The 25,423-nt window shown below is 38.8% G+C and overlaps 1 protein-coding gene across 6 annotated transcripts; it reads right to left on the bottom strand.

Annotated features, from left to right (window-relative positions):
* Nucleotides 1–1,528: 1,528 nt before the first annotated feature.
* Nucleotides 1,529–25,377, bottom strand: dcun1d5 (DCN1, defective in cullin neddylation 1, domain containing 5 (S. cerevisiae)). Of its 6 annotated transcripts, XM_072577512.1 has the most exons (12): nt 25,260–25,359; nt 25,053–25,180; nt 23,810–23,868; nt 19,483–19,525; nt 14,411–14,528; nt 13,188–13,276; nt 8,492–8,562; nt 6,161–6,252; nt 5,851–5,959; nt 5,647–5,751; nt 5,410–5,512; nt 1,529–5,321 (listed from the first exon to the last, which is right to left on the bottom strand). In XM_072577512.1, exons 5-12 carry the CDS (start codon nt 14,479–14,481, stop codon nt 5,266–5,268), a joined length of 696 nt encoding a protein of 231 aa, XP_072433613.1. In that variant the 5' UTR covers nt 14,482–14,528; nt 19,483–19,525; nt 23,810–23,868; nt 25,053–25,180; nt 25,260–25,359; the 3' UTR covers nt 1,529–5,265. The 6 variants fall into 6 exon arrangements, with proteins under 6 accessions (XP_072433613.1, XP_072433614.1, XP_072433617.1 ...); XM_072577513.1 differs by lacking the exon at nt 25,053–25,180 and having other exon boundaries at nt 25,260–25,377; XM_072577516.1 differs by lacking the exon at nt 25,260–25,359 and having other exon boundaries at nt 14,411–14,481; nt 25,053–25,235.
* Between the last annotated feature and the right edge of the window lie 46 nt (nt 25,378–25,423).

Genomic DNA, 25,423 nt, shown 5'->3' with positions numbered 1-25,423 from the left:
TGGATATTTTCCAATCAGTTTAGAATTGCTCTTCCATGCCTTTGGAGGTGGTAGGGCTTGAACCTGAGCCTACTTTGGACAAGAACTTTCTAGTAGTGGATAACTGGAGAATTACAAATGTTATGCACCAGAAAAAAAGTGAAAATAAAAAAACAATTAAAAACAGGATAAACAATACAATACCAGGACAGTTACCCTGACAACAGCAGGGAAAGACATCTACCAGGCAACAAATTATATTCAAATACTTGTGTTATTTCACTAATTAACTATGTGAATAATAGTTGTGAAATCGAAAGAAGGCATTTGATGAAGTAAAAAGTTTGGTCAACAAAACTAAAGTTACTGAAATAAAAGGGGACATGGTTACATAGATATAAAATTGGTAATTGTGCCCACCAAGTAATGAAGTATGCATTGATATTTACTGCATGTTAGAAACAAATCAGTGACCTGCATTTTAAGATGCAGGATAATTTAAAAAGCTGACAGATTAAATAGGGAGCGTGGTAACTGACTCCTGGACAGAAAACAACGAAATGGACAACAAAAATGAAAGTACACATAAAAACGAGAAGTGACACATTTTTGGTAAAAGTGCAAGATGACACACTTGGGAGTGTACATACTTTTATCTTTGAAGGTGGTACATCAAATTAAAAATCTACTGAAAAGATATACAGGTCTTCTGTCTGTAGAAGAGGAGGCTTGGAGTACAAAAAGAAAAGAACTTAGCAGCTGCTAAGGCCTCAAACTTCTTTCTGCCCAATTTTCAGCACAACATTTAAGGATGTCAAGGTCTGAGGGGACGCAGAGAATGACCACTTGAGTGCTATCAGGAATAAAAGTCTTCAATTATGTGCTATGGGGATAAAAACTAGAGTTGCTATGCTTACGGCAGAGATGACTAATATGAAACTTGTTAGAGGCATTCAAAATCTCAAATAAAATAGTTTTAATAAAAAAAGGGAAAGTGCTTGCAATGGCAGATAAGAACAATAATCAGGGGACATATTGCTGTTTGGGAAAAGAATTGACGTTGACATGATGAAATGAGGAAAACACTTTCATGCAAGCTAGGATTTCTGAACTATTTGAAAAGGGTAGCAGAAACAAAAGTCAAATTATAACAGAAAAGTGAATTGGATAAATATTTTGAAGATTTGCAGTGCAAAAAGAGAAAGAGACTAACTGGATGACTTGCAAAGAGCAAACACAACACGAATGGAGTACCATTCTATACTGCATTACGCTAGGACTCAAGTCAATATGTGGAATGAACTTAGTGAAAAATGTATGCATGGTTATTGGCACTTTAATAAATGGGGTAGTGCAGCAGTTATAGAACCAGACATCTGAAAAAGAGATGTATTCTTATGGTTCAGGTTTATATGATGAAATATAAAATACACAAACATATTTTATACACCAAGGGAGAATTTTCAGATGTTTCAGCCTGTAGTTAGCTCTCATTATATTGAAATAACATGGAAAAGTAATTTTCAGTGATGAATTAAGACACTTCAAATCTTCACCATTCTTTTTATTTATTATACAACTAAAATGCCAGAGTTCACAGTTCTTGGCATGCCAGTAGTTTTGCTTCAAGCTGCATTGCATTGGGTTGCCATTTTTCACCAATATCTTTAAAATATGAAAACATGCAAAGTCATTAATTTATATTCCATTATGAATGTCTTTATAAAGTTTATCATTCAATTTAAATAGGTTTGCAATTAGGCAATGCACAAACATAAACATAATTCTAAACCACGATCCAAAAGGAAACACCAAGTGGATACCACTTTCAGTAGGAACAGTGAAATCAAAAACTTTTCTACCCCTTTTTTAGGGTCCTTTCAACGATGCAAGGTTGTAACAAGCAAAAAGAGTATTTTTAAAAGCCATAAACTGCTACTGAATTGGATTGGCTGTTGCGAATAATACTGATGTTCTTCAAGCACAAGTTTAAATGCACAGAAATCCCCTCCTCCTAAGAATATTCTTTTGTGACAGACTTCGGGAGAATTTAAGATTACCAATGTATATATATTTTTAAGAAAATGACAAATTAAGTTGCAATTATATATTCAGCAGCACATTTTAAAGATTAAAGAATGAACAGTGGAAAACATTCAGTACCTTTCACCACAGTATCCCCCAATTGAAGAAAAAAATGTTATCAAATACTTTTAAACAAATTTCTCCAGAAGTTTTGTTTTCCTTTCAAATGCTGCACTATAGATTTTTTCAAAGATTAGTGCATTTTTTTATATAAAAGATGGAAATAACACCTTTGCTTGCAGACCCAGCTATGTTTTGCTATTTTATTAACTCGAGATACAAAATCAGACATGTCTGTGACATTCAATTTATTATAAGTTTTTAAACCATATCCCAATTGCAGGAACTAAAACAAAAATAATTTGCATTCAGACCACACCCATTAACCCATGTCCTAAAACACTTCATAACCAAATTAATAACTTCTTCCAAATGTAGTCACATACATCGGTCAGATGAGATTTCAGCCTTTAACAGACAGCAAAATCCAAAAGGAATCACAAGTGCGTATTTCGTGCCATGCTAATTCTTGAAACCAACTCGATTAGCCACTAACAAATCTCAGATACATCAAGTATTTTGAAGTTGATGGCAGAGATATCTGAAGCTCATGGCCAAATTTAAATAAATATGGACATTTTCACCCCAGATTTTAACAAAGGAACATTTGAGAAATAATTATTAAAATACTTCATTTGAAGTGTTGAATATTAAATCTCAAGTACACAGCATCAAATTGCATGGGGAGATGTGCTCTGCTTTAAAGGGTCTACCATAGGTTAAAACTGGTTGGACCCCATGCAGTTATAATTTAAGTGTTAACCTATGCCTAACACAAACCCTTGTGGACAAAATGAAGTAATTTGCAATAAAAGCTGATAAGTGTGTTCTTTTAATAGATAAATGCCTAATTACCATACATTTCCCTGTGCAAGATCTATTAGCTGCAGTCTCCCGCCCACCAGAAATCTTTTCAGTGTCAATGGCAAGATTCCTTGTGAAATTGCCCAAAGTCTTCTGAATTTGGGATCAATGGCATAGAAGCCAAAACTCAACACAAATAAGTTGGCAGGACTGACACTTTCTTAGTAGCTAATTATAAACAGACAATTTGCTAATGTTTTGAGCTGACGTTGGTACAGTAGCTTCCTGGTGAAATTGAAAATATTTCCAAAGAGCTAGAAATATATGACATTTGGAATATCCACTTCTAAAAATAATTTTTCATGACTCCATTTAAGGGAAAAATAAAAATAGTAAATTACTGTTGCAATTCTTTTAATAAACCTACTTAGCTGTATTTTCTTCAAGTATGGTATCAGGTTTTCAATACCTTTGAATAATTATTCCACTAGTTTTAAGGGTTTTTAAAAAATGCTTGGTGTTCCATTTGTTACTTTGGAACCAAACTTATGAACTATCTTTGCTGTCACTTTATATCTGCAATAAATGTTCTGTCATTTCAGAGAAATAGTTAAGATGAATCATATAGCAGTATAAAATGCATACTTTAAGTATGCCAATTCCACCATTCTGTAAGAATTTCTATCTTGCTTACATTAAATAAAGAAAACCATATCTGATGGTGGTATGAACAGCAAGAGAAAATGTAAAATTCTGCTTTCAGCAATAGGTTGCATATCAGTTTATCTGGTGTAAGCAGGTGGGTCAAACTCGTCTAGATATTTACCAGCTTAGGTGATTACTTTGATTATGAACCAGCATTCACAATCAAGTAATGTGGTGCTAAGCCTGAGAACCACCAAACTGAAAATCTATAAGACTATAGAGTTCAATTTTAAGTTGTGGACCTGTGAAAAAACTGCATTACTTATGAATAGTAACTGGCACTAGGATGTACAGGACTGTGTAAAGTGCATTCTAAAGCACCACTTTACATTGGTTGGTAGGCTTTCAAGTGAACAGTAAATCAGTAGCTTTTAGTGTTGAGAGACTGGTCGTACTGTTCCAGTCATTAAGACCTCCCCAAATATCACCTTCAGCAGATTTTTTTCAGGAATTAAGAATCTGCTGAAATCTGAAGCTTTGAGGAAAATAAAGAATCACTACACTTGTACTTCAAATGTTTAACTTGAGTATTTAGGTCATTGCTTTCTTTACACAAGAGATCCATCGACAAAATTTCAATTTGTCTTTTAGACACTAAACATAAAAGATTTTTTTTTATTCAAGGTCCCACAGTATCACCTCCTTACAAAAGTTTCAACTAATCAATAGCATAAGAGTGCTTAGTTCAGGCTAATTTACAACTTTATACTCTAGAGAGTCAAATATATAAAGATAATACTGCAAAAGAATCTAATACTGTATCGTTAGTACAGTAGACAAATGGGTGATGTGATCACTTATGACTAAATATTATAGTCAAAGCCACATATTTGCTAATCCAGTATTGATTAATTTTCTTATATGCAGTTCTGATTCTACATATTTCCCCACCTGAATCAGGTGTATGACCATGTTCCGTTTGTTCTAAAAGAGGGCATCAAATAAAACATGTACATGCTTTTGGAAACAGGCAAATCATCCTGTGGATTCCTGAACAACACGAACTGAACAAATTTAAACATACATTTGTACCACTTGTAATTCTCTATTATATGGGCCTTGCAGTGGTGCTACTGTCATTACCATTAACCCTGAGCACACAGGCCTAAACTAGCACCAGTACCTATTGATATACTATATCACAGAAAAGGTGCTACATAGTTACATTAACATACGAGGTTCAGTAAGTTTTTGGTATGGTATCAGAGCAGTGAGTGTCTGATACAATAGCATACACTTTCTAACAATTGAAAAACACATCCATATACTTCAAAAGCCTTTTATCCACAGTCACCCATGAAAGTGATGACGATTTCTGTTTCTAATAAAAATTTACTTTTTTTGAATGTGCTTCAAAAGTATTTTATGAAGTTATAAACAGAGATCGCCAAAAGCATTAAGACTCAAGACTGGACAAAAGCCTAACATTAGGTGCCATAGTCAATGAATACATAATGAAATGCTTAATACAGATGCAACTTGAAAACCGTCTTCTCACTTGTAACACTGAAAAAGTCTGTAGCTAGCATTAAAGATGGCTTCTGACAAACACTTTCCACATCATAATTAAAGGTGTAGAATAGTTGGGTGGCAAAGCATAATTGCTCTCCCATAGTTATTTTGTCCAATGTTTTATGACGACTGCCTGGTCTTCTGCCACTCAACAAATTCATCAAGCAGCACTGGCCCTGAAAAGGAAGCAAGTTAAAATTATAACTTTATGGTGGTTGTATTAGAAAAAAGTGCATATTTCTAAATCATGAGAAAGAAACTTACATGCACCATCTTCATCATAGTTGCTCAGGTCTGCAAGCACAGTTCGGCTGAACTCCAATACATTGAACCACTGATCTTTATTCATAACTCTGTACTTTGATTGCTGAAGAGTGTTCACATTCAATTTTGAAAAATCAAAATCAAAAACCCAGACATTTAATTATTGTCTTTCCTAAAATCTGTTAATGTAGAGGAAATATTTGAATGCTGACTTTTAAAAAAAAAAAATCAATTTACCTCCAAAAATTGATAAAATGCAGAGAACAGTGCCCACGTTCTTCCTAAGAGCAAAGCTAACATTGACTTAGCGGTATCAATATCAAGGCTACGTTGGTCTTTATCCTAAAAGAGAGCACATTGCAGAGTTTTGAGTTGATGACAACATATTACACAGCAGCTGAAAAAAATGAACGCAAGTGAAAAGTATTTATTGTATCTTACCCTAGCAAAATCAAAGGCATATCTGTAAATTTGTTTGAAAGCTGACAGATCGTTCAGTTGTGAGCGCAAGTAGTCAAATTTGCCCTGCAACCTTTCTGTACAGTCACATCTAGGTTAAAAAGAAATATAGTATTAAGAACCTACCAAGCACAAACCCAAAAATATAATTTGGAAGTTAACATGCAAACATACTGGCATGAAGAAATAGCAGCACCACATCAGAAAACTTATACAAGATATAATGGTTGAATACTGAAATGGACTGTCATTCATTTTATTTTAAAACAGTACAATAATTGAGACTCCTTACTGTAATGAGGTCATTCCTTTCAGCCATTCTTCTTTAGTGAAAAATCCCATGTTCTGAGCTTCTAGTTTCCATGCTAATACTAACATTATAATCTGTAGACCAAAGGAAAAACAGTTTGAGAGGCTTTAGCAACATTTTTCAGCACCCATCACAGTCAGATTCAAAGACCATTCACTCACTTCCAAAACTTCCACAGTTTCAGTACAAAGCAATAAAATCTTTAGCTGAAGTTTTCATGAATGAAACCATATTTCTGTGTTAAGGTTCATAAATACTTTTATAAAGCTTAATAAATGGCATTTGCAGATTCATTTGAAGACTACTGTAGCATATTTTTCCAAATGAGACTGAAGGAGTGCGCTCAAGTCTGGGTCACAATCTAAAACAAGAATATTTTCTCCAGATACTGAAACCAATTAAATGCCTGATCTATACCAGCTTTTAGACAATCAACTTTCTTAACAAACACAAAAATTGGTTGATTTCAAAACAATATGTTCAATGAGGATGCAGTAATTGGTTAACTGCAGAGTCAGTAATATAGTGCTATGCCTCACTGGGCTCAAGCACTGGAATCAAGCTCTACCATTCCCTGAAACATAAAAGTTAAAAATTGTTTTGAAAAAAGGGTGCAGAATTCCTCATTCACTTGTCGTTTAGACCTAGTTGCCAGAAAACACAAGCCAGGCTTCCGTATTTAACAAGAATAAGTATGTTATGCAGGGTAAATACCCACTGGAAGTTTTAATTTCCTGGGCAATTTCACTGAGATAGCTGAACTAGGGATTACAAATAGTTCCAACATGAACCTCCTGCCTGCACTGCTCCAGCAATTCTCTGTCCAGAATATCTGGACCATTACTTCTTTGTGCAAATATTTTCTCACATCACCATGATTAACTGCAAAACTGATAAGGATTTACTGCAACTACTTTAGAAAATTACAGCACCCTCTAAAGGATAGCTCCTTCCCTGCAGTTTTGTGCACAAGCACAGCATTAGACATTGAGTTATGTTTGTCTCAATGGGAGTATAAAAGCAGAGTAGACAGCTGCCTAAAATTGTAAAACTAAATAATGGGTGTAAGAATGGATTTTTACTTCTGCTGTTACTTAATGTGAATTATTCAAAAGTAGACAAGATACAGGATTTTGCACTGAACATAGGGTCAAAACAACAATTGGTGAGAAGTGCACATCTTTAATTTGGGTAGAACTAATTCAACGAATTTTGCTATGATGTATTAAAAAAGATGAATTGTTAACATTATCACATGTATCCTGTAACAGAAGTCAGTCATATGTACAGAGCCTTTAATCTGGTAAAACATACCAAGGAGTTTTAGAAGAACATTTTTAGAGGTTCCACAGGAGATATGAGGGCAGGTGACTAAAGACTCAGTTAAATTAGAAGGAGCATCTTTAAAATAAAGGAGCAGGCAGAGGCATTTTGACAGGAAACTGTAGAACTCTGGGTCTTGGCAGCTGAAGACCTGATTAAATTATTGATTCAAAAACAGCAAGAACATGAGCACAATATAGCAAATGAACATTTGTAATTTTCTTGATGTTCAAAGCTTTATTTCTCCAAATCTTTATCGTTTCCTGTTTATTCATACCATACATGTTTTCAAATATTTGGCAGGACATTCTATTCCTAAATTTCATATTTCTTATTCTGTGCGCTGTGGAGAGCAAAATAGATCCAAAGAATTGGGAAATAATGTTTTTGATTAATTAAAACTAAAATACAATAAGGTATAATATGTGCACATGAAATGCAGATTCTAAATGTTTTCTTCAGTATTATGGGAACATATTTTCACAAACTTTGTGAATGCATAGATTTGCTAAATCTTCAACCAGATTTCCTTAGACTGACAGCCAGCAGATGAATGCCTACTGACACGTTTCATTTTAACATTTATCAGTAAGATAGAAGTTGGGTAGTCAGTAACAAGCCACGTTCCACCGCAAGGTAACTGCTGATTCCTCTCTTTTGCAAATATTACAAAGTAACCCGTTCAGGTTTTTAAAACTTTAATAGCTCTTACAAAATCAATATATTTAAATTTGGATTGTACTAAGCAAGAAATTGCAATTTAAAAAAGATAGAAATTCATCTTAGAAAATGGTAGCACATCTATAAACAAAATGGCAAAGACATTCAAACTTGCTCCTGCCAAGCTAATAAGGAAAAATCTCTTGACTGTAACAGAAGTCAAAACTATTTACTATAGGCCAGAAGCTAAGCACAGTGAAAGTAATTTTACTTCGCAATGTTAACAATAGATGATCGTTTCAGTTATTATAAAAATAACTAAAAACTTACATTTTCAGGCTCCACGCCTATATCTTCACAAAACTTTTCCATTCCTTCAGGACCAACAACTTCATCGGCTCCTTAAAGACAGAATGGAAATAAAATCCTGTATTCCATCTAAATTCCTCAGTACTAAAGTCCTGACTGAAGCTCAATTAATCTTTAACTCACATGCATTAATCAAAATGGAAGAAGAGGTCTGTAAAGTAGTACTTAATGCATGTAGAAAGAAATCAAACCAGAACATGAACATAATTTGCTGGCTAAGGTTAGCCATCTGTACAGTGGCTAACCTGATTAAAATGGAACAATTTCACATGTAACTTTAATAAATTAACACTTTGAAAAAAATTGGCATTTACATTTCAAATTTAAGTGAAATGACAGGTTTGTACTGTTCTTTATCCTTTCCGGTTTCATAAAATGCCAAACATCTTAAATCCCCAGGGTTTGTAAAATAAATGTTAGATGAATCTTAAAAAAAACCAACAGATGAAACGATTTTGTGGTGCTGCACAATCACAATAATATTTTAACTTGCTGCCAGCAATCAGCAATTATGCAGGGCACCCAAAAAAACCCAAGACCCCAAAATATCCAGTGAAGCTGCATTTATGCCATGTGATCCACACAATCAATCAATCAATCATTTGTTACAAGGCCAGAGGTCCCAGTAAGCTAAGACACAGGTCAATTTTCATGATCACAAGATAACCAATTCCAAAAGTATTTCAGTCATACTGCTAAATCATATGTATGAATCAATACTGCAAGAATGTCTAAAAGTTTAAGATTATTAATGTAGCATACCTCAGCCATTTTAAAACAAACTTAATGAATAATCCTTGTTCTAGGTGTTTCCACTTTGAAATAACATAACAGACAGATTTACATAATGTTTTGGCATACATCCACAATGTTTTTGTGGACACTCTAGCATTATTAGCTAAATATGGAGGCCAAGGGGGAAAAAGGTGATCTTGTTGTGGTCAGAGGGATGAAGCATACCTCCATGAAACAGAATGGACACAGTCCAGGCTTATTAGACTCACTGGGAGGAATCCACAGCGGAGGAAAGGAAAGACAGACTAGATTTTGGTTATCAAAAGGTTACATCAGAATAGTAAGGTAGAGTTGGAAAAACTAGGAGATTGGAATGAAATCCTTACTGGATTTGTTAGAAAGTGTAGTCAAGCTGGGTGACAGAGCCCTTAGGCATTAGTGATTACTGTTTATCTGTCTTTATGTGAAAGAAGGGAAGTGAAGGAGTGAGGGCAGACCTTGTGGAGGAGACAGAAAAAAAAGGTGGAAATGAGAAATAAAGCTGATTAAACTTCCTAGTTCAGGATACGAGCAGAAAATTGCAATCATCAATGTACTACAAAAAGAGATAGGTAGAGGTGGGAAATTATATACGTGGCTGGCTCATTTAAGGAAACAGAAATCTCAGCCCACCTATCTCCCATTTGAAATCTATCTGCAGCTGAAGAAAAAGAAATTTAATGTTGAAAAAGCCATTTAATGTCTATTTTCATCCCCACTAACCCGGCACTCAAGCTTACATCCTCCAAGAGATACACTTCCTAAACTATTTACTGTCTCTTTTGATCGAAATCAAACACCTAAATCTACAGCTTGAAGCCTTTCAACACAGTTTAATAGTTCACGGAATTCATGTTCCACCTTCAAGCTTGTTTATTTTCTGAATACAGAAGATTCATGTGACTACTTCTGGGATGAAAGGCTTATCTTATGACAAGTTTGAACAGGTTGAACTTTTACTCTTGACGATTTCGTAGAATTACATGATCCTATTGAAACACGGAAGATCCTGTGGGAATTAATATGGAGGATTTCAACATAACAGACCAAAACCAGGAGATAGTTTAAGAATAAGGTAACTCAGGTCTTCAGACTGAGAGAAGAACTTTTTCTGAAATTCAACAGTCCACGGAATTTTCTTCCCCAGAAATCAAAGGTTAAGTAACTGAATTTATACAAAGCAAGTTAGGCAGATTTTTAACAGACAATTGAAGCAAAGGTTAAGTGGATGGGCGCGACTATGAAGTGGAGATGACAACCAGAAAAAGCAATAATCTTATTTAGCGGCACAGTTAAATCAAAAGGACAAAAAGCCTGCTTCTACTTCCAAGTCTGATGTTTCCATTTCATTTTGCATGAAAACTCTGTTGTTTAAGGACTTTAAGACAAAACTTGTAATTTTCTGTAGAGGGCAGCTGTAATGGATGGATATTAATTACAGTACGTGCAATGATTCAGAGATATCCTTTACCAAAGGGGATAATCCACTGCAAATTTTACTTGGAATTTGGTGAATGGCCATAGATCCAAAATACGAACACTGCTGCCCCCTTCACATTTTAGTGGACCTGAGTATTTCTACTTCTTGTTTTTATCATAGATTTTATTCCATTGTTTTATTAAATGGTTAAATATCAATGGAAAATGAGTTGCTGCAGATCACCAGTATAAATGGCCATTCCACTAATTACCAGAACTCAAACAAAGTAAAGCTGTGAAAACCAAGCATCTTCACAAGCACAAAATATGTCGAGTAAGACATATTGAAGTGCCAGTATTCATTATTTACCTAGTAGAAAACTGAAAGTTTCACAGGAAATTAAAATACCAAAAACTACACCACAGACTAAACAGACGCTAATCAATCACTTCAAATATAACTTTGTAGAAACTGCATTCATACACCTTTATGAAACATACAGTTGAGTGAAATTTTAGCTACTGACTTAAGGGCTCAAGATGGTTATATATAAAGAACAAATACCTTCACTCTAAACCTACTAATCTATGAATGTTTCAGCACTAAGCAGACATGACATGGAACCAGACCATAAAGATTAGCTATTATGCCCAATTTATAATTATTTCCAGATTTGCTGGACTCTTAACAGGCTTGGTGGTTAAGTGGTTTCTTAGACAGTTGAGGTAAGGTGGCAGCATTGCAAAAGCTGAATCCAGGTTTCTGCTGGTAAGACTTAAATGAATTCTGAGAGAAATTAAATGTATTTTTAGAATTAAACAGTAATATGAAGAACATACCTTCCACGCAGAAAATCAAATCTTAGATATTGATACAAAATATACTCCAATAACTTGGTAGGAATATTAAACACAATAGTAACAGAAATGATCACAAGCAGCTAATTCAAAATAAGTTACGGTGTGTCAAGATTGCAGAAATACATTTTAAAATCCACACAGTAATGCTGGTTTCTACTTTTTCCCCACACATCAAACCAACATATTAATGACAAAGAAAAGGTCCTGCTAAAGTTAATACTCAGAAATAATAGACATAAATATGGATCATTCAATCTTTCAATGCTGTGCTGAGTCAAAACACAGCTAATTTATGATGCAGCAAAAGAAAGTGGGAAACAAAGTTTTATTCTTGTGAAGCTGTGGTTCAGTTACAAGGGGAGACTGCACAGAATAATTCTTATTTGAGCTATCCAAGGTACAAAAGAATTACACAGGATAGACATCTCAACTGGAGAAGACATTGTCATGAACATGCTGCAACAAGGAGGTAAACACAAGAATTTCATGCTCCCATGTTATTTTAATTGACAATAATTTGTACTCTAACACCAATCTACGTAATTCATGGCAGTAACAGGTGGCACAAGAAGCAGTTGCACTTTAAAGGAATGTTGTGTGTCTTATATAATTAGCTAATTTGAATAGTCAGTGGCCCAGCACTAATTCACAACTGAATTTGAAGTTGTACAATTCATTAGTCCTCCCTATCAAAGTTGGAATGTTTAATACATTGGAAGGGAGGTGTGAAAACAAGTTATTTTCTAACAGGGAGGGGGGGACTTTTCAGAGTGAGAGCCATTTATTGACCACACCAGCACATTTCCTAACATTATTTATACTGTCACCAGCAGAAACCTGATATCAGGTTGCTGGCTCATCTTTGGCTGCAGTCCATGCATAGTCCAGGGAAGGGGGGAAAAAAAAAGATGCATCCCTTAAAATCAAAAAAAAAATTCCCTCCAAAATGTTGTTAGATATCTTTTGAGTACTCACCGAAGTGTTAAGTAAAGACAGAATTTGTGGTGCCATGGTCAATGACATTTTCTTATAAAAGTGCAATGTGATTTTGTCCAAAACCTGTCACAAATGATAAGCTTTAAATAACCTTTTCACAGAAAAAAGTAGAATAATTCAGAAAGTTCTCTACATATGGGAAAATATTAATTTGAGCTGCTAAAGCTGCATATTTCTTTTGGCTAATAGCCACTTACCATTCATCTAGCTCAATTATATTCTTCTGTTTTGTTCCTGATTGGGTTGGGTGGTGGGGTGCTGCAATAGCAGGAGGGGTTGCCAATATATTTTGTATAAATACCGGTCAAAAGCTTGAGACAATATGAATGAGAATAAACATTCTTTTCTCAAAGGTTGGCAAAGCCATGAAATGCTGCATTGCAATAATATAATTTATTCATTTCCCATTGCCCCAACTGACTTCAGAACAATGTATTCTCTGCAATTCATAAGCAAAGCTGCAGCAAAGAAATAGAACTGCTTTCTGTATATGTATTTGCTTGCCCGTATATTAAAAGCTCTCAAAATACTCTGAAACAACAACAGATGATATACTTTAAGAACTTATGATAACTTGATTAAGTCAGTTAAAATATAAAGCTCTTACCTGCATATTCATAAAACCAAGCGAGGCACTTTTTGCTTGAAAAACTGTCATCACTTATTAATCTAGATGCTGTCTGTACTCTACAGAAACTTAAAAAGATAAAACCTGATCAGGGAGCCATTTTAAAAACAAACAGATCTTAACTTTAGTCCTAGTCTTCTGGGTTTCTGATAAAATCTATACCTTTTCGTTATGTTTTGTCTTAATATTTATAATAATATCGAGGAATGAAATGTTAGGAATAATAAAATACTTAGCAGCAGTTACATTCCAAGCTGTCCGAGGCTATGGCATAATGATTCAGTAGTTAGCACTGCTGCCTCACAACACCAGGGACCCGGATTCAATTCCAGTTTCAAGCAACTGTCTGCATGGAGTTTGCACATTCTCCCAGTATCTGTATGGGTTTCCTCCGGGTGGTCTGGTTTCTTCCCACAGTCCAAAGATGTGCAGGTTAGGTGAATTGGCTTGCCAAATTCCCCATTGTGTTCAGGGATGTGTAAGTTAGGTGCATTGGTAAGGGGTAAATATAGGGCAGGAGAATGGGTCTGGGTGGGTTACTCTTCAGAGGGTCAGTGTGGAATTGTTGGGCCGAAGGGCCTGTTTCCACACTGTGGGGATTCTATGTAAGGATTCTATTCTATGAACTTGTTTTCATAATTGAATGTACACTAGATATCATGGAGATTACAGTCAATGCTGATTAAAAATATTTTGTCCAATCAAAACTATACCATAGTTCCATGTTACATGTCAGTGCGAGCCTCAAATGAATATAACGAAATGCTAGCAATGTATTCATATCTTTTTAAAAAAGCAAATATCAAGAATGAATAACTGTAGACTCAAAATTATCCATGTATTCAAATCTATTTAAAAAGCAAGTAGTAGCAAAAACACAATTGTAGACCCAAAATTATCCATGGCAGCAGGGATACATTTGAAAAGAACAAACATCTTTCTAGGCTTACAAGCTTTAGTGTCAACACTTCAAATCAAGAGCTTGAAAATGCTTACATTGATTACAAAGTGAAATTTCTTCTAATTTAGTCATAGGTTTATTTTAAAGACATTATTTAAATGCACTTAATTTTCACTGAAGTTGCAAATAACCCTGTCAGTAAAAGGCTAATTTTTAAACTCATTTGAATGAGCAAAATATTGGAAAGCATTAGTGATTAAACTGAAGGGGGAAATCATGTCAAATCTAAAATGGTACCTACCTGCTTATTCTACATTTTTTCATGCTGGCGTCTTCTGACCCTGAAGATTTTCTCTTCTTCTTAACAGGCATCTTGTGAGCACACCAAAAGACAGAACAGGTGCACTGAGAGGAGCTATCTGCAACAGTTTACAGCTTAGTCAGGTACAAACTTACTACATCCCCGCATTCCATACACTATTTAGGTACATAGGAATAGAAGCTGGCCATTTATGTTCTGTTATTTAACAAGATAATGACTGACCTAACTCCACAAACTTAATATCTTTGATACCGAATGTCAGCTTTATTAAACAAAATCTAACCATTAATGCTGCTTGTGCAAGAGAAAGTTCTAGATGTGTGTCACTGGTTTTGATTTCAAATCCAGTGTCTCCTAATTTCACTTCTGGAAGACATGGCAAGACAATACACTCTATATATCCTTCTCTCTCCAACAGCAGAATATAGTATCTGCACCATAATTTGAGTATATTCTCTTTATTTTACTTGAACCTTGGATCCAGGCATCATTTCAGTAAACCTATGTAACACCCCTTCCTAAGTAAACAGATTCACAGTAACTCAGCTGAGTTCTAACAGGGCTTTATGCTGCTGCAGCATGCCTTCAAACTTTGTATTCTATTCAGAGATATAAAAGCTAGCATTTCATCAGACAGTTATTATCACGATGATACTTCAGTGTTACATTGCAGGGTGGGGTCGTGATGCATAATGAAGTCTGCTACATTTTATGATTTAAAAATCCTGCTGTTCAAATCATACTCAAGTCCAAAATTCATGATCCCACATTTGCCTTAATCAAAATATATTTGTCAGTTTTGCCCATTCACTTATCAGTAAATTTATCTTTAAAGTAACCTCAAAATTCACAGTGCAGTCTTTTCTACAATGGGAAACCAAACAGTTTTGATGACTGCTTTGGGACACTTCCATTCTGTCTGTATGTGTGACAAGCAATTGAAGGCTTTTGTTATTTAAATTTTCAAATAGACTTCCCCCCCCCCCCCCCCATTTTGCATTCACTGGTCCTTTCCAAATCTCTTGCTCTGCTTAAACTACTCTGCCCCAATTCACAGCTACTGTCTTGACCTTGTGGTCTTGCTCGTCCCTTTGTGTGACCTATAGATAAAGCTAATCATGCCTTTGCATACTTCACCATCTACATGCCAATCCTGCAACCCATCTGAATCCATTAGAGAAAAAAAAAAGAGAGGAGGGCATTATATAATCACCAAACATCCTACCACTCCCTTACGGCATCTCATAGGGATTGTTCTCTGCCTAGTCATCCCAACGGCCTAGTTATCCCAACATCCCCTTCCTTCCTTATAACCGCTTTCGTGCAAGTGTAGAAGATGTAACACCTGCACTGCCATCTGCTCACTTCTCTCAGTCAAAGACCTGAAACACACTTCCCAGTGATTTCCTTGTACTCCTTTCAACCTAGGATGCTGTATTCATTGCCAGCAACATGTTCTACACTGGGAAACCACATGTGGCTTTGACAATGGTTATACAGAATACTGCTTGCAAGCATGACCCAGAGCATTTTGTAGTTTGACATTTTAGCTCTCCATCTGACATCCACAGAGACATTTCTGCCATGGTCTGCTGTGGTGTGCTGGCAAAGCTTATCACAAGCTTGACGAATAGCACTTTATTTGATTCAGCAACTACAGCATTCTGAATTGACACGGAGTTCAACAAGTTTCAACCTTGACCTTTGCATCCACCTAGTTGTATTTTATTCTCGCTTACTCCAAGTGTTTTGCTGGTTTGTTTTGTTCCTTCCTCTACATCTTCATGTGCCAAGTCCATAAGACTTAGAGCAGAAATATGCTATTCAGCCCAACAAGTCTGGTCAATCATGCAATGAGATCATGGCGGATCTGGTAATCCTCAACTCCACTTCCCAGCCTTGATTCCCATACTGATTAAAAATCTCTCTCAGCCGTGAATATACTTAACCCATCCCCAACAGCCCTCTGCAGTAAAGAATTTCACAACCCTCAAGAATTTTGTTGTCAGCTGTTTCTTAAACATGGTAAAAACAATCACTGCAGATGCTGGAAACCAGATTTTGGATTAGTGAGCTACAAACCTTCACAAACCTTGGATTAGTGGTGCTGGAAGAGCACAGCAGTTCAGGCAGCATCCGAGGAGCAGCAAAATTGACATTTCGGGCAAAAGCCCTTCATCAGGAATAAAGACAGAGAGCCTGAAGCGTGGAGATAAGCTAGAGGAGGGTGGGGGTGGGGAGAAAGTAGCATGGAGTACAATAGGTGAGTGTGGGGGGGGGGGGGGGGGGGGGGGGGGTGGGGTGGGATGAAGGTGATAGGTTGGGGGGGGGGGGGTGGAAAAGAGGGTGGGTGGATAGGTTGAAAAGAAGATAGGCAGGTAGGACAAGTCATGGGGACAGTGCTGAGCTGGAAGTTTGGAACTAGGATGAGGTGGGGGAAGGGGAAATGAGGAAACTGTTGAAGTCCACATTGATGCCCTTGGGTTGAAGTGTTCTGAGGCGGAAGATGAGGCGTTTTTCCTCCAGGCGTCTGGTGGCGAGGGAGCGGAGGTGAAGGAGGCCCAGGACCTCCACGTCCTCGGCAGAGTGGGAGGAGGAGTTGAAATGTTGGGCCACAGGGCAGTTTGGTTGATTGGTGCGGGTGTCCTGGAGATGTTCCCTAAAGCGCTCTGCTAGGAGGCGCCTAGTCTCCCCAATGTTGAGGAGACTGCATCGGGAGCAAAGGATGTAATAAATGATATTAGTGGATGTGCAGGTAAAACTTTGATGGATGTGGAAGGCTCCTTTAGGGCCTTGGATGGAGGGGAGGGCACAGGTTTTGCAGTTCCTGCGGTGGAAGGGGAAAGTGCCAGGATGGGAGGGTGGGTTGTAGGGGGAGGCGTGGACCTGACCAGGTAGTCACGGAGGGAACGTCTTTGCGAAGGCGGAAAGGGGTGGGGAGGGAAATATATCCCTGGTAGTGGGGTCTTGTTGGAGGTGGCGGAAATGTCAGCGGATGATTTAGTTTATGCGAAGGTTGGTAGGGTGGAAAGTGAGCACCAGGGGGGTTCTGTCCTTGTTACAGTTGGAGGGGTGGGGTCTGAGGGCAGAGGTGCGGGATGTGGACGAGATGCGTTGGAGGGCATCTTTAACCACGTGGGAAGGGAAATTGCGGTCTCTAAAGAAGGAGGCCATCTGCTGTGTTCTGTGATGGAACTGGTCCTCCTGGGAGCAGATACAGCGGAGGCGGAAGAATTGGGAATATGGGATGGCATTTTTGCAAGAAGTAGGATGGGAAGAGGTGTAATCCAGGTAGCTGTGGGAGCCGGTGGGTTTGTAAAAAATGTCAGCGTCAAGTCGGTCATCATTAATGGAGATGGAGAGGTCCAGGAAGGGGAGGGAGGTGTCAGAGATGGTCCAGGTAAATTTAAGGTCAGGGTGGAATGTGTTGATGAAGTTGATGAATTGCTCAACCTCCTCATGGGAGCATGAGGTGGTGCCAATGCAGTCATCAATTTAGCGGAGGAAGAGGTGGGGAGTGGTGCCGGTGTAATTACGGAAGATTGACTGTTCTATGTAGCCAACAAAGAGACAGGCATAGCTGGGGCCCATAAGTGTGCCCATGGCTACCCCTTTGGTCTGGAGGAAGTGGGAGGATTCGAAGGAGAAATTGTAAGGGCGAGGACCAGTTCAGCCAAATGAATGAGTGTCGGTGGAAGGGTACTGTTGGGGACGTCGGGAGAGTAAAAAACGGAGGGCTTGGAGGCCCTGGTCATGGCAGATGGAGGTGTAGAGGGAATGGATATCCATGGTGAAGATGAGGTGTTGGGGGCCAGGCCTCCTTCACCGCTGCTCCCTCACCACCAGACGCCTGGTGGAAGAACGCCTCATCTTCCGCCTCGGAACACTTCAACCCCAGGGCATCAATGTGGACTTCAACAGTTTCCTCATTTCCCCTTCCCCCACCTCACCCTAGTTCCAAACTTCCAGCTAAGTACTGTCCCCATGACTTGTTCTACCTGCCTATCTTCTTTTCCACTTATCCACTACACCCTCCTCCCTGACCTATCACCTTCACCCCCTCCCACATTCACCTATTGAACTCCATGGTACTCTCTCCCCACCCCCACCCTCCTCTACCTTATCTCTCCACCCTTCAGGCTCTCTGCCTTTATTCCTGATGAAGGGCTTTTGCCCAAAACGTCGATTTTGCTGCTCCTTGGATGCTGCCTGAACTGATGTTTCTAAAACATGCAATTCCTTGAGATTATGTTTTAGGGTTGCGCATGCCTAATTTGGAGACCATTTCTACTTCTTCATTATACCCAGTACCTCTGACTGCTGCCTGGATTCTCTCTTGCAGATAGTCATTGTCTGGCATTTGTGGCAAATGTTACTTGCCACTCACCAGGTGAAACCTGGACACTGTCCAGGGTCTTGCTGCATTGACTGTTCAGTATGACAACCTGCAAACAGTGCTGAAAATTTTGTGTACTGATCAGCAATTATCCCCATTTCTGACCTTATGATAGAGGGAAGGATTGACAACGCAGTTGAACATGGTCAATTGTAGGATGCATGGTCAAGGAACTCAAAATCCCTCCAGTGCAGATAGAGGCAATTTGGCTTATCGAATCTGCACTGATTCTCCCAAGAGCATCCCACCCAGATCCACGTCCACAACCCAATCCCTGCAACCCCACATTTACATAGCTAACCCATTTAAGTCTACATATTCCTTGACACTCCCTTGGCAATTTAGCATGGCCAATCCACCTAGCTGGGGTCCTGTAATGATCTCCTGGATTGAGAGAATTGATTCCAACATCTATAACCATTGCCTTTTGTGCTAGACTGAGGTTGTTAGCTCCAATGTGGATAATAACAATTAAATTCTTCCCTTCTGTGAACTTTTCAGGCTGGTTTGAGATTCTATTGACCATGGCATTTGTTAGGCAATAAACTCGTTCTTGTTTACAAACATACTTTTTGCCCCCATAATTATTGGATGTCCTTATAATCACTATTTTACCTCTTGCTCCCTCTTACAGCTGAATTTATTTTGTACTTACCTATATTTTGATCACCTTGGCCATTCAGATCTTCTTTTAAATTCTGTTAGGGCAAAGCAATGTTAAAATTAGTGATAAACAATTCTTTGACTAAATGAGGTTGTGAAAAAATGATAACTGAAGGAGTAGGAGAGATGACTATGTACTTGTACAAGGAGGAAAATAATTGTCCCATTTAATCACTTAGCCCCTTTAGGTGATCATTCCTGTTAGTATGGTTGCACTTCTCTGGCAAAAAGTAACAAACTGCACTGCCATATGTAATCAATGAAATGAGGGCTACTCATGTAGAATAGGAATATGCTAAAACCATGCGAAAAAGGTGAAGAAATAAAAAAAACAGCAGTTTGCACATCTTAAATATTGCTTGATGTACTAGTAAAATGCTTGGATAGCATATTTATAACTTGGATAATATTTATAACTTTTGTAAATATCTGAATTAAAAATTACATTTTATTAAGTCACAACTACCTAAGTACAGTCGAACTGTTCCCATTGGCCAATAGAGAACCAGTAGACTGTAATAAAAAGAGCCGAAGGACATGAGGGGAAGCACTTCTGTAAAGCATAGTTAGAATGTGGAATGCATTGTTTGAAACAGATGCGGGGAGCAGATTCGATCATAACTTTCAAAGGAGAAGTGGATAAGCAGCTGAATGGAAAAATAGATGCAGGGTTAGGGGAAATGTTGGGGGGGGGGGGGGGGGGGGGAAATGGAGATAGTTAAAGGGCTCTTGGCAAGACCCTTGTCAGTCTGAATGATTGCAGCATGAAAGAAAGCCAGTGACTATTTTGTGATTGTCTAGTTATGTATCTGTAGACCTTTAAATAATATTCGTTGAGTGTGCAGTGTTGGAAAAGCACAGCAAGTTAGGCAGCATCCGAGGAGCAGGAGATTGATGTTTCGGGCATAAGTCCTTCATCAGGAATGAAGGACTTATGGCCGAAACATCATTTTCCTGCTTCTTGGATGCTACCTGACCTGCTATGCTTTTCCAGCAACACACACACTACTGATTTCCAGCATCTGCAGTTCTCACATTTTTCCTTCAAATAATATTGCCAATAAACCTGATCCTGGCATTAAACAAAATTGTTAGAAGTGCTATACATATACATAATAAAATGCTTTCAAGTGCATCACAGACATGTTTTAAAACCGAATTCGACAAAGTTATATACATACAATATTAGGACAGATGGCCAAATGCTTGATCAAAAAGAGAAGCTTTAAAGAGGACCTTGGAGGAGTGGGAGATAATGAGATAGTGGAGTTAGGGGAATGACTTCCACAGTTAAGATCCAGACAGCTGACAGAACAGTAACCACAGCTGCTGCAGGTGAAAACTGGGATGCTCACAAGACCAGAATTACATGAATGCAGATATTTCAGGACATTTGTGGAGTTGGAAGAGAGTTACCAAGCTAGCAAGAACATATGTCATTGATAGATTTGAAAATATGGAAGGGAATTACAAAATTTAAAAAAAAGTGTTGTTTGATTCTGAGTCAAGCATCGATCAACAAATACAGAAACAAAGGAGACTGAGTGCAAGTAAAGACATCAGAAAGTTTGGATGACCTCAGTTTTAAAAGGATCGGGGGAACCTGATTGAAATGAATGTCAAGTCCCATATTTGCAGAAATTAACCGATTCAGCCGAAACCAGGGAATTAACCTGGGATCCTCCAAACCTGCATGGACCAATATCTTAACCAAGTGACACAAAATATTAGATTCATCAAAAGTCTAATCAGAGGGATCATAGCTCAAGCTCCCTAGGGTGTACCTATGAGCAGCTGCAGCTTATATTATATTCTGACCCCTTGTGGTCCCTACCCCAAAACAAATCTGGAATGGATTCAGGGAGAGAGATTTTTTGTTCATTCCTTTATATTTGTTTTCCCGTTCGAGTAATAAGAGTCTTTATTTTTGTTTAACAAAGTCAAGGAAGCTTTATTTTCTGCTTCAAAAGAATAGAGTGGGCTTTACCCTGTATTTCATTTAGTTCTGTCCGTATCCCAGGAGTGTCTAATGGGGGTCTTATCAGAGGGCTTTCTGTTTATATCTTTCATTTAAAAAAAAAAAGAGCCTTGGGTTGCTATTTAGATTGGAAGCCTATGACCAGTCATGTGCAACAACGATCAGTGCTGGGTCTGCTGCTTTTCATCATTTAGATTTTGGATGTGAATATGAGGCATGATTAACAAGTTTGCAGATGACACTAAAATAGGTGGCGCAGTGGACAGTGAAAAAGATTCTCACAGAGTACAATCGGACCTTGATCAGATGGGCCAATGCACAGAGGAGTGGCAAATGGAAGTTTAATTTAGATTAGTGAGAGGTATTGCATTTTGGAAAGACAAAACAGGGCATGATTTATACAGTTGATGGTAGGAGCCCTGGAAGTGTTGCCGAACAAACACCTAGGGGCATTGAGTGGAGTTGAAGGCAGACAGAGTGGTGAAAAGGCATTTGGCATATTTGCCATCATGGGTCAGAACACAGTATAGGAGTTGGGACGTCATGTTGTAGCTGTACAGGACAGTGGTGAGGCTATTTTTAAAATACTGTGTAAAATTCTGGTCACCCTTCTGTAGGATAGATGTTATTAAACTTGAGAGGGTGCAGAAAAGATTTACAATAATTTTGTCAGGATTAGAAAGTTTGAGCTCTTGGGAGAGGCTGAATAGGCTGGGATTTTTTTCCCCTGGAGGCAGCAGCTCAAGCTCCTTAGGGTGTACCTATGAGCAGCTGCAGCTTTATATTATATTCTGACCCCTTGTGGTCTCTACCCCAAAACAAATCTAGAATGGATTCGGGGAGAGAGATTTTTTGTTCATTTCTTTATATTTGTTTTCCCATTCGAGTCTTTATTTTTGTTTAACAAAGTCAGCAGCTCAGGAGTGATGTTATAGAGGTTTATAAATCCATTAGTGGCAAGGTCTTTTTCCAAGAGTGGAGAAGTCAAAAACTAGAGGGCGTAGGTTGAAGGCTAGAGAGGAAAGATTTAAAAAGAATCTGACGGGTAACTTTTTCATGAAGGGTGGTGCACTTATGGAACTGGCAGAGATGGGTACAAGTATAACATTTAAAAGGCACCTGGATGGGTATATTAATAGGAATCTGGGCCAAATACTGGCAAATGAACTAGGACAGATCAGGAAATCTGGTCAGTGTGGATAAGTTGGACAAATGGGTCTGTTTCTGTGTTATATGACTCTATATGGCCTGAATGGAGAAGGCTTAAAGCAAGGAGATAGAAAAGCTGAGGATCACTAACAGAATGGGCTTAAAGAAGCATGGGTACTTCAGGTGTGCAAGTTGTGGCAGATAGGATAGGCTTGGGAAAATACCCCAGTATTGATCAGCACTAAACCAAATGAAAGTGATGAGACTCAATTCAGGGACTGCTTGCATTAACCTAATCGTTTTTCTGTAAAAACTTACAGAAGACTTTGATGGACTTTCCGCTTCTTCATTCTATGTGTACAGTTAATGCAGTAGCCAAGAATGGTGGAGCAGACTTGAAAGGCCCGAATAGCCTATTCTTGTACCTATTTTCTAATGTTTTAAATCTATCTTTCATTGCCTCAGCATCTCCCAGCGATAAATAAATATTTCTCCTTATTCATGGGAAGTTGGTGCTGTTGTGGAGTTTAGAAGTGGTTTGCTTGGCCTGTCAGAAGGTTATCAATAAGGTCATACATAATAAATTAGCATCTTAACCCTGTCGTCCCAGGAATCAGTCTGGTAGACCATCTTTGCATTCCTTCCATAGCAAGAATATCGTTCCACAGACGGAGACAAAAACTGCATACAATACTCCAGATGTGGTCTCACCAAAGTCCTATACTCAAATGCTAACCTTAACCCCATCCCCACTTGACCTGAGACACCAGTCATTGACAAGCCATTTATGTGTCAACCATATTAATGTGCCTGGAGTCAGATAAAGGTCAGAATGGATTTGTTTTTCCACTGGTGAGTGCACAAAATTCATTCTGCATCTCAATGGAGAAAAATTAGGGGGAACATTTGATTTAAAAAGGTTATATTTTACAGTTCTAATTATTTACTCTCTAAAGCACATTCTGACTAAAGATTTCTATTATCAGTCATTCAGTAGATTCCTTTTCTCACCCTCCACGCACAATCTCCACAAATCAAAATGTGGAGGCTAGTAGAAAGCAGAATTGCATAGTGAGTTGTCAAAGGTCTGCTCGATCAATTTCAAAAAGCTTTTTTTCGCCATCAGAACCTTACACAATCATGACCTAGTTAAGAGGAACAAAAGTACGAAAATGGGCAGTCCAAAACTTACGAGTCGATTGAATGTCCGAGATATCTGATGAAAGTCTGCCAGAATGAGCTAGGCTCCCACTAGAAAACGTTAAAAGATAATAGTGTTAAAATAGTGACAATTTTTCTGCTGAAATCCTTCAGGCACAAGCTGCAAAAACTCTCATGTAGCATTTTCCTGATATACTATTCAAAACACGAAAACTGTATACGGATACCACTCAAGAATAGCTTCATTTTTTTCAGCACATTATTTCCACAGAAAATTGACCATACATGATGAACCGAAGACAGAAGGCGATAACAAAAACAACGATTTAATCGCGTAAAAAATAAAAAACAACATCATTCTGGGCAATTTGACGATCTTCATCGCAACTTTTTCTCTGAAAAGATTTCTGAAGACTACATTTATACTTGGCCCCGCAAACCCAAACTAAAACTCAGGTACCTAGGTTTGAATTGAGTTCCATCAAAAACACAAAATATTGAGGCGGTCACCTACGCAATTTGGGTGATGGTGAGACACTGCGCAGTTTGTACTTGGGAAGCAGGAGAAAATCACCGGCCCTGAAAGTGTCTTCGGTACCAGCAGGAGCTGCAGCCAGAGCGGGGGGGCTGCACCAGGCCCCATCCCTTCAAAATTCCTCAGCGCATCGCGGACCGCGGCAAAAAATTGTTTAAGGGGAAATGTTAACCGTCCTCGATTGGGTGCGTGACTTGGACTCCGATCAAAAACAAAGTTACCAAGATTCCGAATCGAGTCGTCGCCTGTGCGTTAGACTTGGGGATTGGGGGAGGGGTTGTGATACACTGTACTCCCTCAATCTCTGTGCGTTTAGTCATGGAGCCCTCTATTTCCTGTGGAGTTAGAACTCCGCCGCCTCCAACATTTAATCAGAATCTGGGCCAGTTTCAAGTATGCTCGGGTTGGCTCAGTCCCCTCACCACTCCTGACAAAGAAACAGCCCTCACACCGTCCCCGTCCCCCACCCCCCCAACTCCCTCCACCACCGCCAGCTGCTGCTCCACCTCCTCCCCCAGGAATCAGCTCCCGGAGGGAGGGTTTCACTCAAACCCCGCTCCGTGTGATCCGGAGACACTGAGCACCAGCACCGGGAGAGGGCAAGCACCGGGAGCGGGGGGGGCAGGGTGGACGGAGCCAGATCACCCGGCTCTACCACGGTGCGGCTCTGAGATCGTGAGCGGAGCCGGGTTGTGACTAATCAGACGGAGACACGGAAACCCGGCACTGCCGGACCCACCTTCCGTTGCAGAGCTGCTCCGTTTTCTTCAGTCTAGCTGCTCCGGCTCAAGGGGACCGGCACAGCGACTACTTCCGGGGCTAAATGACGACCGGGGTCAAGGGTCAGCAAGACATCGCGTCCTGTGACTGAGTGGACGAGAGGGGAGTAAGGCGAAAGTGAGCCAGACAAAACACGCGAAAAAACCCCAGACTTTTTGAGACTTACAAAAATACAGTTCACTTCAAAGTCGTGTACATGACGGAATGATCCTCGATCAAAGATGTTCTGTTGCACGTTAGCACTCAAGACAGTCAAAGAACCCCTCTCCAGATTGCTCACAGAGATGGAGCAGTCAGATCGTCCACTAGACGGAGGGAGATTCTGTAGCT

Source organism: Chiloscyllium punctatum, chromosome 9 (genome assembly GCF_047496795.1).
Source record: "Chiloscyllium punctatum isolate Juve2018m chromosome 9, sChiPun1.3, whole genome shotgun sequence".
Classification (NCBI taxonomy): Eukaryota; Metazoa; Chordata; class Chondrichthyes; order Orectolobiformes; family Hemiscylliidae; genus Chiloscyllium; species Chiloscyllium punctatum.
The sequence above is the reverse complement of the archived record's forward strand: the minus strand, read 5'-3'. Positions and strand labels throughout refer to the sequence as shown.